General features: G+C 47.4%; 1 protein-coding gene across 2 annotated transcripts in view; it reads right to left on the minus strand.

Annotated features, from left to right (window-relative positions):
* Positions 1-14,431, minus strand: part of SLC39A11 (solute carrier family 39, member 11) — a 426,313-nt gene that overhangs the window by 4,589 nt on the left and 407,293 nt on the right. For both annotated transcript variants that reach the window (XM_006872299.1, XM_006872298.1), the window contains one exon: positions 367-465. In XM_006872299.1, the coding sequence (XP_006872361.1) occupies positions 367-465 (99 nt within the window). The remainder of the gene's footprint in view (positions 1-366; positions 466-14,431) is intronic.

Genomic DNA, 14,431 nt, shown 5'->3' on the forward strand with positions numbered 1-14,431 from the left:
GTCCAGTAGAGTGCTGGGAGATGAGCCTCTCAGGTTGGAAGGTGCTCAGAGTATCAGTGTTCTAAACGATGGATTAGGCCATAACATCCATCACAAAGATGACGGGCAAGTGGGTGACCTTTCGTTTTGATGTCCACTGGGTCATCGTGAACTGGAGCCAACTTACTGGCCACTAACATGAGAAGTGTGAGGGCCAGGAGATCAGGTAAGTGCAGGTTTGACATTGTTGGTGGTGTTTGTCCATCCAGACATGCTCCAGGCCACAGGAGGCCATTCTTGAAGAGGAGCTGGGATAGAGAAGTGCCCTCAGATCCTGACACTGGACAAGATCCTGCCTTGGAGCTGCCCACACACTCAAGCACTTACCAGAAGGCTCTCCAGGTGGAAAAGCCAGCCCCTCGCAAAGGCAGGCTGACAGCGAGGCCTTCTGGAAAGTTCTGGATCCCGATTCCAATGGCCAAATTCCTGAAAGACCAAGAGGGCACATGAAGGTTGTGGTCAGGCTGTGTGTCCCTACACAGATGAGGCCCCAAGCATCCTTCAGGGTTAAAGATCCAGGAAGGCTGAGCTGCGTGGAGAAAGGAGAACAGGTTTGGCACGTGTACGTGGCCAGGAGGCAGCAGGATCGTCTATCCCTCATCCTATCCCCATATCAGTGTGGGATTCCAGGACAGCCGAGAACACACAGAGTGGAAGGGTAAGACAACCTGAGACCTGCCACTTAGTTTGTATGACATTATGCTACTTACCGTTGATCTTCATGATTCACGGATTCCATATCTCCAAATTTGCCTAGGCCCTAAAATGCATGTTTAAGTCCCAAATCAATACTCAAGGCACGTGTACATGCCCCACGCAGCAAACCATCTGAGTCACACAAAGTACACATTCTCAGCTGGGGCTAAACAAGGTGGTTTGCTGCCTAGGAGAAGGCTCACCTGTAAACACATGTCCTATTTCTCATCTATTTAGTGCATTCTTGTGCTTTTGTGGGGGCCACCTTGCTCTTTACAATGGCCACCAAGTGCTTTGTGGAGAAAATCCGTGTGTATCTCGAGATGAGCTTGCTTGAGACATAAGTTACAGAGCTGTGAGCCTTGAGTTCAATGTCAATACATGGAACGATATATAGTAAACATTGTTGGGTGCTGGTGAGCGGATTTCATAGCAACTCTTATAGCAACTCTACGAAGTCCTAGTGTGGTGCTGTGGGTTAATGCGCTAGACTGCAAAGTCAGTTTGAACCACAAGGTCGGAGGTTCAAGCTGACCAGCTGCTCCTTGGAAACCCTGTCCAGGGTCACTGTGGGTTGGAACCGACTCAATGGCGCTTAACAACAACGATGCACAACAGAATGAATCACTGTCTGGTCCTGCACCACGCTGATAGATTTCATGTTTGAGCCCACTGTGCCAATCCATCTCATTGGGGGTCTTCCTCTTTTTCACTGACCCTCTATTTTACAAGCATGATGTCATTCTCCAGGGGCTGGTCCCTTCTGATACTATATCCCAGGTATGTGAAATGAAGTCTCACCATGCTGGCTTCTAAGGAGTATTGTGGCTCAAGACAGATTGGTTTGATCTTCTCAGAGCCCATGGTGTATTCAACATTCCTCAACACTTCATTTCAAAGGTGTCCATTTTTCTTTGGTCTTCCTTATTAAATATGTTGCTGTTGTGAAATGCCTCCCAGTCAGTTCTGACTCCTAAGGACCTTGTATAGGGTTTCAGAGGAGCAGCTGGTGGATTTGAACTGTCAACCTTCTGGTTCACAATCTAGTGCTGGTCTGACAGTGCCACAGTATGAAATATATTCAACAAGGTCTCTTTAAACAGAAATGCACATAAGACAAGGTTATCAATGGATAGGTTGATGAAATGTAATCAGAGGCTCACAGAATCCTAACTGTATTTTCTCTGGAGAGATGATTTCAGGAACTAATCCAGTGCTTGGTTTGAGTTTAGGAAACACAAGTAAATCAACAGTAGATTTAGATCCACCAATGATGATGGTGTAGGACTCAACAGTGTTTCATTCTGGGCGACTCAAGATTTTGTCCTAGACAACGGGAGATGTCTTACTCTTCTTCCAGAAGAGTCTCGACTTGGTGAGTCTGCTGAACAAGGTATCAACTGTGGTCTACACATTCTCCCATCGAGCTCGGATGAACTAGAAGGAGTGAGGGTTTGGAGAATTCAGCCACTTGCTGCAGCATCTACTCTGACCCACGATGAGACTGTATGTGTCAGAAAAGAACTGCATCCCCACCAGGTTTTTGATGGCTGATTTTGGGGAAGTAAATTGTCAGACCTTTCTGACACCCAAGGTGTCTCTGGGTGGACCTCATTCATTGAGGATCTTCCTCTTTTTCACTGACCCTCTACTTTACCAAGCATGATGTCCTTCTCCAGGGACTGGTCCCTCCTGACAACATGTCCTAAGTGTGAGAGACTTCGTCTCGCCATCTTCGCTTCTAAGCAGGGATGAACCACTAACCTTTCAGCCAACAATGAGCAGCACATAATCGTTTGCACACCTGGGGACTTCCTTGGTGAAATTAGGGTCAAAGAGACAAGTGGCTCCTGTACCGCCCTTGGCATCCTCTGCTCTTCCCCTAGCACTTGCTGCAGCTCAGAGACACCAGGCTCATCTGTGTCCCTCACCCCAGCTCCACAGAACCACCAGGGAGCTTTGAGTAAATTCCTCCAGAAGAACTGGGGCCAAGGGTTTTGTTGGATCGAGTACCTTTATGGATGGGGAGGAGGAGCAGAGCAGCACCCACTCAAGCTCAAGGAGCCCCTTCCCTGCCCCTCGGGACCGCCTACACAGCACCCCAAGAGGGAAGCAGGAGCTGGAGGACAAGGATGCTACCCACATGGTGGACAGGGGCTTACGGTGTGCACACCGGATCTGGGCAGCCCTGGTATGACTGGAGTTCAACACTTGGCTGTGAAGCGAGAGCTCAGCAGTTTGAATCCCCCAGCTGTTCCGCAGAAGAAAGATGCGGCTGTCAGCGTCCATAAAGGCAAGCGGCAGCCTTGGAAAGCCTCTGGGGCAGTTCTACTTATCCTATAGGGTCTCTGCGCATTGGAATCGACTTGACAGTGAGAGTGGAAAGGGTGTCCCAAGAAACAACAGGCAGGATGTCAAAGTGGGTAGGTAATGGGGAAGACAGGATGTTATGGACAAGATGATGGAGGAAACAAGTGGCTAGTGGCTGGGGTCAGAGGGAGAATGGATTTAGGGTCTCCAGGGAAGGCCTCTCAGAAAGACAAGCTCTGAGCTGGCCTAGGAGCATGGGGGCTGGTCTGGATGAAATTGCATCCCCCAGGAGGAATATGGAAGCCCTGACCCCTGTTTGGAAACAGGGACTTTGTTATGTTAGTGAAACCATACCAGAGTAGGATGGGTTCTAAAGCTATCGCTTCTGAGCCAGGTCTTGTAAAAAGAGCAGGCACACATTCCAGGCAAACAGATTCCAGGTGAGGATTGTCTACAAACAAGCACACAATGTCAGCACACCAAGGACGCCTGGCAGACACTGGGAAGAAACAGGCATGGCTGACACCGATTCAGACTTACAGCCTCAAGAACTAGAAGGCTCGATATATCTCTGTCTATCGCTTGTGATGGCCGCCGTGGGCGTCTAAGACTGGGGTCTAGAGTGGGAGATGAGGAAAGAGGGTGAAAGAAGTCAGGGCTCGCCAGCTCCCTCCCCAAAGCCCTACTATACTCCCCTCCAAGACCCTCACTGAACTGGACCCCTCTTCCTAGGAGAGTGGGAGGTTGGAGAGCATTCTCTCATGTTCCTTATTTCCAACATGGAGTGTAGACATTCACAAGAGGTGACAATCACCCCCCTTCAGAAGACAGTGATGCTGCTGTTTTCTGGGGGGTCTTGGTGGTCCCCAGCAACAGTACAAGGACACTGAGTCTTGGGGACCAGGACAAATGAACAGGAGGGGATAAAGAGCAGAAACCGCAGGCTGGCCCCCTATACACAGTTTCCCTTCTAGGACCCAGGAGAAGAGTCAGGAAAGGGCCAGAGGAGGGAGTGAGGAGGGGAGGAGGCAGCGGCTGGATTGGGGGTCCTGGTGACTGCCCCCAGGAACTGCTCCTGGGAAGACGAGCTGAGGGTCTGGAAGGTGGGAGGGGTGCAGCTGGCTCCGAGGTTGACACTTCTCTTTCCTGTTCCCTTGGCTCCAATCCAGTCTTAGGGGAGGTGTGGGCTGTGTTTAATTCCTTTCATGCATCACTGTGATCTGGTTTGCTTTTAACACCCAGGAGGACTGGAGGTGGGAAATAAAGAAGCACACATCGCTTGACTTCTAGGATGGGGGGGGTGAGGAGTGGGGAGGTTGAGAGGGTGGGGGTGGAAGGGTGGGAGGGAAATTGGAGGCAGCAGGGGATGGAGCCACCTAGAGCACTCTTGGGCAAGTATGTGAAGGAGTCAGGAGCCCACGCTATGGTGTGGTTTTATCTAACCATCCCAGTCTTCCCAGGATAGTGGGGTCTCACAGGACATGGGGATAGGTCCAGGCAAACCTGGACAAACTAGGGAAACAACTCTGCTGCACAAGACTTCTTTAAAGTATTCAAGAGCAAAGCTAGCAGTTTGAGGACTAAGGCGAGCCTGACCCAAAGCCATGGTGGTATTGTCACTCACCTCATATACATGTAAAAGTTGGGCAGTGAATAAGGAAGACCAGAGAAGAATTGATGCTTTTGAGTTATGGTGTTGGAGGAGAATATTGAAAGTACCATGGACTGCCAAAAGAACCAAACAAATCTCTGTTGGAAGAAATACAGCCAGAATCCTCCTTAGAAGCCAGGATGGCCAGACTTTGTCTCTCAGATTTCAGAAATGTTATCAGGAGAGACCAGTTCCTGGAGAAGGACATCAAACTTGGTAAAGTGGAGGGTCAGCAAAGAAGAGGAAGACCCCCAATGAGATAGGAACATATCAGACACTTTGCTCTGGGGACAGAAAGGGACACAAAGAAATGGTTCTGGCTGCTTAGGGCCTGGAGGCAGCTGGGAGAGCTGAGGGTGGGGCACACAAGTCACTGGGTTCCATCATGTGTTTGAATCCCAGAAGGGGGAAAAGCCCACCCATTGGGGTGCAGTGGGAAGAAGAATACCCATTTCTCGGTGACCTCTCCCAAGGGTGCTACCCCAGTTGGTCCTTTCACTCCTTGTTCTCCCCGCCTTGAAGCCTCCAGAGGCCGATGGCCAGAGCTTTAAGCCTAGAACTGTAAACCCTGCATCACACAAGTCTACCGGCCCCACATTTCCAACAGCCTGGGTCACCGGGTGTCTCTGGCACATGTTGGTCATTCTCATAACATTACACACTTGATCGTAATGCTATTTCACAGGTCATAGTCTAGGCTGTTGCTATTAAGTGTCGTCAAGTCGGGTCTGACTCATAGTGACCCTGTATAGGGCTTCCGAGGAGCGGCTGGTAGGTTTGAACCACCGACCTTGCAGTTAGCAATTCAGTGCTTGTCCTACAGCACCACGCCAGGATTCCTACTAATCTACAATACAGTATAAACATAAGTTAGATGCACTTGTTGTTGTTGTTGTTAAGTACCGATGAGTCACTTCTGACTCATAACAAACCTATATAAAGTTTCCAAGGAGTAAGTAGCTGGTCAGCTCGAACCGCTGACCTTGTGGTTCAAACCAACCTTGCAGTCCAGCACATTAACCCACAGCACCACACCAGGGCTCCACTTAGGAAACCAAAGAAATGAGTGAGGCTCACTTTATTGTGATACTGGGTTTATTGCCATGGTCTGGAACCAGACTCATGACTTCCGAGGTTAGGGTGAACAGGAAGAAGGTGTGTAGTAGGTGCAAACTCCCGGAGCAGGACTCTGGGGCGGGTAGTCCTCTGCTTTGTCTGAGAGGCCTACGTTCCTTAACCTGTTCTTCTGGGGGCTGCCGTCTTGTCCCACTCAGCCCTGAATTCAAGGTTAGAGAACACTGGGACTGCAAAGGGTCCTGGGGGCCACCTTGCTCACTGCCTTTATTGTTGACGACAAGCAGAGACCCCGGAAGCCCACTGTCCTTGGGGATGAGCCAGGCAGAGCTGGGCAGAGCAGCCCCTCAAGAAACTTGCCCTCTGCTCGGTCTGTGAAATGGGTACAAACTCTCTGACGAGCAGGGTGCTTGGGCGACAATCTTGCCAAGTGTTGGTCACAGTTCACAGCGTTATTGTTGTGTCCTATGGAGTTGGACCCAACTCAGAGTGGCCCTAGAGGACACAGTCCAACTGCCACTGAGGGTTTCCTGGGCTGTCATCTTAATGGATAGCCAGGTCTTTTCTTCCAAGGAGCAGAGAGGTTGAAGGGTGAATCGCTGACCTTGAGGTTGGCAGTGAAGAGCTTACCCACTGCGCCACCAGGGCTCCTTAGCCCAGAGTGAGTGTTCCTCAAATCGTAGCCGAGGTCTCTGGAGAATAGAGAGCTAAGCTGGCCTCTCAGACTTCCCATTTCCCAACTTCTGAGTCTCACACTCCAGCCTCCTAGCTAAAACCCAGTCCTGGAGGAACAGCTGATGACCAGAGGGTGGGAAGGGAAGCCCCTTCTCAGGCATGACTCCAGAATCCTCCCATCAGCCCTGGCACGTGTGAGAGAATCCTCAAGGCCAGAGGCGGGAAAGGCCTGCATAGAGTAACTTCAGGGCACCAGGGTCCAAACTCAATGCCGTGGAGTCGAGTTTAACTCCTGGTGGCCCCACGTGACTTAGAGTAGAATCGAGCTCTATGGGCTTTATGGACGTCATCTTTACTGAAGCAGGTCCTTACAGAAGACAGTCCAGAAGCAAGGCAGGAGGATTCTGGCAGAGATAGTTGGGCTGGGAAAATGTCAAGGAGAAAGGACCATTCAAGAAGGGCTTTGAAGGATGGGAATGATCATAGGAAAGAAAGAGAGATGTGAAAACACGCTTCATGCTGGGAAAAGGGAAAAGAGTAAGGCAAGGAATGAAATGCTAGAACAGGGAGACCCAGGTCCTCCTGCCTCATCCCCTCCCCAAGGCATAAAAAACACTCAAACAAGTCCAAACACTCTAGAGCTCCTAGACACTGCCCTCCACCCCCATCCCCGGGGGAGATGGGAGCAAGTCCCAGCCAGCTGATGTCCCCAGAGCATTGATCTCCCCAGCCCCACTCCTGGGGTCTTCCCATATCCTCTGGAAAGGCTTGCTTGGAGAGCTTCCCCTGACATTGGTTGGTTAGTGGTCTCCACTTGAAAAAGTCTCAGGTCTTTAATTTAAGAAGAGTTTTCATCCATATTAGCAACAGTAGCAGTAACAGCACAGAGCGGGTGCCGGAGCAAAAACCTGCGGCCGAAACCAGTCCATTCCTCCATTACCACTCCCATTAGCAAGAGCCTAGGGTCCTGCGGCTAGAATAAAAATGATTATAATCACGACTACCTTTTATTGAGTGTTACTAAGTGCCAGACATGGTTGTAAGTAGTGCACGTGTCCCAACACGCTCCCTCATTTTAACTGTCTTATATGAGATGTTTCTACCATCATTATCCCCATTTTACAGATGGGGAAATAAGAGCACAAAGAGGTGAGTGACTCGTCCCCAGAGTGACCTAGCTGGAAAGGGGGCCAAGCAGGGACTCTTACCCACTACTCTTTTTTTTTTTTAATTGTGAATTATGTGATAGTTTACATGGGAGCTTTACATTCATTTTATCCTATATCATTCCATTGTCATGGTTACAATCCCCTCAATGCATCATCAACCAATCAAAGGGTACACCCTGCAAGCCTGCCCCCTGGTAATCAGCACGCAGCCCCTCTCCTTCTCTGAGTGTCGAGTCCCCAGCCGCTCTATCTCTCCACGTCATCGTCTCTGCCTCCATCTCTGGCATCACTGCTTCTCTGGGTAGGGTCCCGCTCTCTGCTCTTCTCCCATGATGGTCCCAGGGCCCTCTGCTCCTGGACTGCAAAGTGAACCACTCCCCTCCTTTTGCTACAAAATGTCCACCTTTACATTTCCAACCCTCACAGTCAGTCCTGATAGTAATTATTCACTATTGTATCACATGAGAGCCATCCCCATCTCCTTTCATCAGCCCTTCCCAGACAAATTGGATACTACTCCATGGAGATTCTACCTCCCTCTGTGCCCTTACCCACTACTCTTGCATATTTGCATCTTCTGTGTGTGGCTGCATGAAGATCCCATCACACCATCACAGAGAAGTTTACTTGGACTCAGAGAGGCAGATGATGGCTTATATTCATGGGGCTGGTAAGTGGAAGCCCTGACCCACTGTGGCTGACCAGGAGAGTGGGATGGATGGAAGACACAGCTCAAGAGAGCAGGATGGATGGGAGACAAAGCCAGAAGCTCTAGGGTTTAATGAAGTTGGAACAGCTGATCTACCAAGAATGTTTCTCAACCTTGCACTCTTGACATTTGGGAAAAGATTATTCTGTATTGTTGGAGTTAGAAACATTGTAGGATGTTTAGCAGCCTCTTGAGCCTCAATGTATGAGCAGTGCCAGTAACACCCCTTCCTCCTCAAGCCACAAAAACCCCAAACTATCTCCAGACATTTCCAGATGGTCCCTGGATGTCAACATTACCTTGGGTTGAGAACCCCTGGTAAGCAACAGTACAGGTGAGCTTGTTTCCTAGAATATATTCAAACCCAAACTGCCCAGACTAAAAAAGCATAGGAGTGTCTGATCTTATTTGTGATTTTCTAGGTACAGCAGGGTTGAGTCTTCTAGGAATCTCAGCTTTGGCAAGGCAGATAGCTGGGGTTGAACGTAAAGAGAGCCTTCGAGGCACCGGGCCTGTGCTTCCTTAGAAGTTCTGCAGCCTCAGCACAGCACAGGTCCAGCAGCACATTTGATGCTGTGTTCTCTGCAAGTGGTACCCCCTAGAATTGTGCAGTGGACATTCCTGCTTGAACCCCAACCAAAGATAGTTAGATGCTCAGCCCTTCAGTTCTGGGTTAGAGGTGAGGTGCCCTGGTGGAGGTGGAATGGTGGCCTGGGACATGGATTTCTCTGAGAACTGCCAAGAGGGCACCTTTACCACCCGTGGCCCTACTCTCCGGGGTATGTTCTCTGGCCAGCTAATTATGAAAGGAGAACGACATATTCCTGACAAGCCCTTCTTCAGTGCAGCCTCCAGATCCTCCCATGTGCCGTGAGCATGTGTATTCTTGCGTGGCAGGCCCTTACATACTGTTTTGATTGTTATCGTCCTGCCGTGAAAGGCCTGATTGTTCAGGCCCAGCGGTGACATCACCGGCTTCCCACTCGGGCTGCCTGTTGAGGTGTCTGATGAGCCTGCAGGTGGGAAGGGGCTGGGCGCTTCCCCGCAGGGCTGCCAGACCCTACCTGCTCAGTGGAGCTAGCTTAGCACGCAATGGAGCTGCCCCACCCTCTCCTTTCAGTAGGAGCCTCATGGTCACAGTCTGGAAGGGTGAGATGACCCATCCATCGCCTTAAAGTCTGCCGCCCTCCAAAGAGGGTGGGGAGAAGACTCAGCAAATCAAGCCACAAGCCAGCTGGTGTCTGAGGGTGATTCAGGCCACCACTGTGCACCTCTTCTTGCAGACGTGTAGAGGAACCTCCCAAATACTTAAGGAAAGTTGACTTCAGAGGGAGGAATGCCCTGGGAACCTTCACATGCTCAAACCTCTTAGCAAATAAGACCAGCTCTACACATAGCCCTCCCATCTCCCTGATTTTTCAGAAAGTTAGGCTGTGGTGGCTTGCAAATGATGCTGGAAGCTATGCCACTAGTATTAAAACCACCAGCAGGGTCACCATGGTGGATAGGTTTCAGTGGCACTTCCAGAGTAAGAAGAAGGGCTTGGTGACGGATGTCTGAAAACTACTCATTGAATCACACTAGACCTTACGGATCACAATAGAATATTGTCCAAGATAGAGCTGGAAGATGAATCTCGAGGTTGGAAGTCATTCAAAATACACAACGACTCTAACAATGGCCCACAGTATACTGGGAATCATGAAGCGATGGCGAACCAAGTAACATTTCGTTTGGCTGGACACGGCGTCTCCATGTATCAGGGTCAACTTGGTGGCAGCTAAAAGAACCATAGCAGTTACCTTACCCAGTGTGATTCAAAAAGCATGTGGGGTAATAGACCTAAGAGAAATGTGCCATGTAGTCCTCAGCAGAAATGTACAGCTGCGCTTTCAGTAACAGCCCAATTTGAAAACCATGTAAATGTCAGTCAACAAGAGAATGGATAAACAAAACTGCTTGTACACAGTGGAATCCTATGTAGAAGTGCGGACCTCTACATAGTATAGTGCAGAGATTCCTCGTAGATAATGCTTTCAGTAAAAGAAACGGATGCAAAATACCAATCGCTGGATGATTCTACTGATAGAAAGTTCAAACGCTATGCCGTTGTATCTAGTTGGCATGGCATGTCCATGGCCGACAGCAGTTATCTGGCTTAATTCCCTGTGAGATATTTGGAATTGTAAAAGCCATGGTTTTATTTTTGGAGAAAATAATAATCTTATTGTTGGGATTTGAAATCCTAGGTGTGTATGGAGGTGGGTGTGGGGCGGGGGGGAGGGGTGGAGGTGGGATACCATGCTTTGGGGGAAAGTCTAACTAACTCCCCGTTGCTGGTTTAAAAAGTGGTTTGTTGCCGTGGAATGTACATATAGAAAGCGAGTACATATTGTAAGTGTTCTGCTTGAAGAATTTTCAGAAACTGAACAAACTCTTGGTAACCACACCCTGACAGGGAAACAAAACATTACCAGAACTCCGGTAGACCCTCAACCTGGGCTCCCCGCTCACCCCTGCCCTCACATCTAATGGTTTTGAACTTTACGTACATTGTTTCGATCGCTGTCTCATCTGAGGGCTTGGATGACCAGGGATTCCCATTCTTCCTCTGCCAACTGAGCAGGGGGTGGTTTCCTTAGCTCGTAGGTAGGGGGACTGTAGGGTGTGCTTTGTGAGAATACTTGTCTTGGACCCCCCACCCCCCACCCCAGACTTCTCCTCTCTCTCCAGTTTTGTGGAATTTTTCACTGTGCAGGGCCAACATTCTAACGAAAGGGTAGCAACAGAAATCATTGCTCAGAATTCCAATGCAAATCACTAATATTTTCCCCAGCAGCTGGGAATTTTCTTCTTAGGAGCTTTAAGTACTTTTACAAACATTTATGAATTTTCTTGCTTAGATGGTTGTCTTAGTTCTCTAGTGATGTTATAAATACCACCAGGGGGGATTCTCTTACAGTTTGTTGTTGTTGTTGTTAAGTGCTGTCGAGTTGGTTTCATAGCAACCCTGTGTAGGGTTTCCAAAGAGTTCGGACACCCTACACTCTGGGAGGCTAGAAGTGTAGGGAAAGGCTTTCTCTCTCTGTAAGCTCTAGGGAGAGGTCTTTGTCTCCTTTCAGCATCTGTAGGCCTGGTGCTCCTTGGAGATCCCCATGTATCTGGCATCAATTCTCCTGGGTCTAGGAGGTTCCTAGCACAGGGACCCCAGGTCCAAATGGGTTCTACTTGCTTTTATTTCTTTTTTGCTGGGGTGTGATACAGGCCACACTCCAGGGAAATTGAACCCTGAGGAACATTTTTAGTGTCTGTCCTTATCCCTTAAAAATTATTGGCTGACTCATCAACTACGTGGTGGGGGGTGGTGATTGTATTGTTAAATATCTGTCAAATCAATGAGAATCATGGCTTAGCCAATTAACACATATTTTTTGGGGGGGGAGGGGATACAATTGAGTCCAAGGCAAAGGTGTAAAATCACTTTCCAATTTGTAGATGTAGCCACTGAAGTCCAGAAAAGGTAAGTGTGTCACCTAAGACCCCAGCATGGATTAACTGACAGAAGGGAAGGGTGCTAGATTACAAGCCCTGGTCCTCTCTTTAGATAAAGCCACAGAAACTGGGGAGAAAGGGTGGCTGGTGAAATCTCTGGTAAAGAACTTACAGCCATCAAGTGGAGTCTGACTCTCAGCGACTCTACAAGACAGAATAGAATTTCCCTGTATGGTTTCCAAGACTGCACACCTTTACATACGCAGACTGCCCCATCTTTCTCCTGGAGAGTGGCTGCTAGGTTTGAACTACTAAACTTTCAGTGAGCAGCTTAACACTTAACCCCAGCACCACCAAGATACCTTCTTGGGGAGGAGAAGACAAAAACCTTGGTGTCATCTTTGACCCTCTCTCTTTATTACATCTCACACAACACCTATGGACCTACCTTCAAAATCTGTCCAGAACCCAGCCATTTCTCCCCTCATCCACTGCTCCACTGTCATATGGGAATTGTCAAAAATGACATGGAACACATAAACATCAATATCCTAAACATTAGTGAGCTGAAATAGACTGGTTTGGGCCATTTTGTATCTGGTTTACTATGCCAGGAATGACATTGAAATTGAAGAGGAATGGCATCGCATTCTTCATAAAAAAGAACATTTCAAGATCTGTCTCGAAGTATAACGCTGTCTATGATAAGATAATATCCATAAGCCTACAAGGAAGACCAGTTAATACCACTATTATTCAAATTTATGCATCAACCACTAAAGCCAGTGATGATGAAATGGAAGAATTCTACCAACTTCTTCAGTCTGAAATTGAACTAACATGTGATCAAGTTGTATTGATCATCACTGGTGATTGGAATGCAAAGGTTGGAAACACAGAGGAAGGATCTGTAGTTGGAAAATATGGCCTTGGTGATAGAAATGATGCTGGAGATCACATGATAGAAGTTTGCAAGACCAATGACTTTTTTTATTGTGAAACCTTTTTAAAACAACATGAAAGACAACTATACACATGGACCTCACCAGATGGAATACACAGAAACCAAACTGACTACATCTGTGGAAAGGGACAGTGGAAAAGCTCCATATCATCAGTCAAAACAAGGCCAGGGGCAGACTGTGGAACAGTCCATCAATTGCTCATATGCAAATTCAGGCTAAAGCTGAAGAAAAATTTTAAAAAGTACAAAAGTGCCAAAATATGACCTTGAACATATACCATTTGAACTTAAAGATCATCTGAACAACAGATTTGATGCATTAGACACTAAAAACCTAAAACCAGAACTGCTGTGGGATGACATCAAGAACATCATACAGGAAGAAAGCAAAAGGTCATTAAGAAGACAAGTAAGCAGGAAAAGATTAAAATGGATGTCAAAAGAGACACTGAAATTTGCTCTCCAGCATAGAGATGCTAAAGCAAATGGAAGAAATGAGGAGGCACAAGACCTGAACAGAAAATTTCAAAGGTCAATATTATAATGAAATGTGCAAAGAAACAGAAAATTTCAAAGGTCAAATATTATAATGAAATGGGCAAAGACCTGTAGTTAGAAAACCAAAAGGGAAGAGCAGCTCAGCATTTCTCAAGCTGAGGGAACGAAAGAAAAAAAATCAAGCCTCAACACGTGGTATTGAAGGATTCTCTGGGCAAAATACTGAATGATGCAGAAAGCATCAAAAGAACATAGAAGGTATACACAGAGTCCCTGTACCAAAAAGAAATGGTCAATGTTCAACTATTTCAAGAGGTAGCACATGATCAAGAGGCAATGATCCTGAAGGAAGAAGTCTAAGGTGCACTGAAGGAATTGGCAAAGAACAAGGCACCAGGAATTGATGGAATACAAATTGAAATATTTCAACAAACTGATGTGGCACTGGAGGCATTTACTCATTGATGCCAAGAAATTTGGAAGACAATTACTTGGTCAACTGACTGGAAGAGATCCATATTTGTGCCCATTACAAAGAGAAGTGACCCAACAAAATACAGAAATCATCAGACAATATCATTAATATTGCATGCAAAAAACGGCTGCAACCAACATTGACAGAGAACTTCCAGAGATTCAAGCAGGATTCAGAAGAGGATGTGGAATGAGGGATATCATTGCTGATGTACGGTGGATCTTGGCTAAAAACAGAGAATACCATAAGGATGTTTACTTGTGCTTTATTGACTACCCAAACTTACGAATGTGTAGATCATGACAAGCTATGGACAACATTGGGGAGAACAAATATTCTAGAACACTTCATTGTATTCTTGAGGAACCTGTACATAGACCAAGAAGCAGTTGTTCAAACAGAACAAGGGAACACTGAGTGGTTAAAATTAGGAAAGGTGTGTGACAGGGTTGTATTGTTTCACCAGACTTATTCAACTTGTATGCTGTGCAAATAATGTGAGAAGCTGGGTTATATGAAGAAAAACATGGCATCAGGATTGGAGGAAAACTCATTAACAACCTGTGATAGAATCTTTATTTCTTGTGCAATTTCTGTTATCTGAAAATGCTGCCTCTGCTCAATACACTGCTATGGCTCCCTATTTCACTCAGAGACAGAGCCCAAGCCTGCAAGGACC

This window comes from Chrysochloris asiatica, unplaced genomic scaffold, assembly GCF_000296735.1.
Source record: "Chrysochloris asiatica unplaced genomic scaffold, ChrAsi1.0 scaffold00192, whole genome shotgun sequence".
In the NCBI taxonomy this organism is placed as follows: domain Eukaryota; kingdom Metazoa; phylum Chordata; class Mammalia; order Afrosoricida; family Chrysochloridae; genus Chrysochloris; species Chrysochloris asiatica.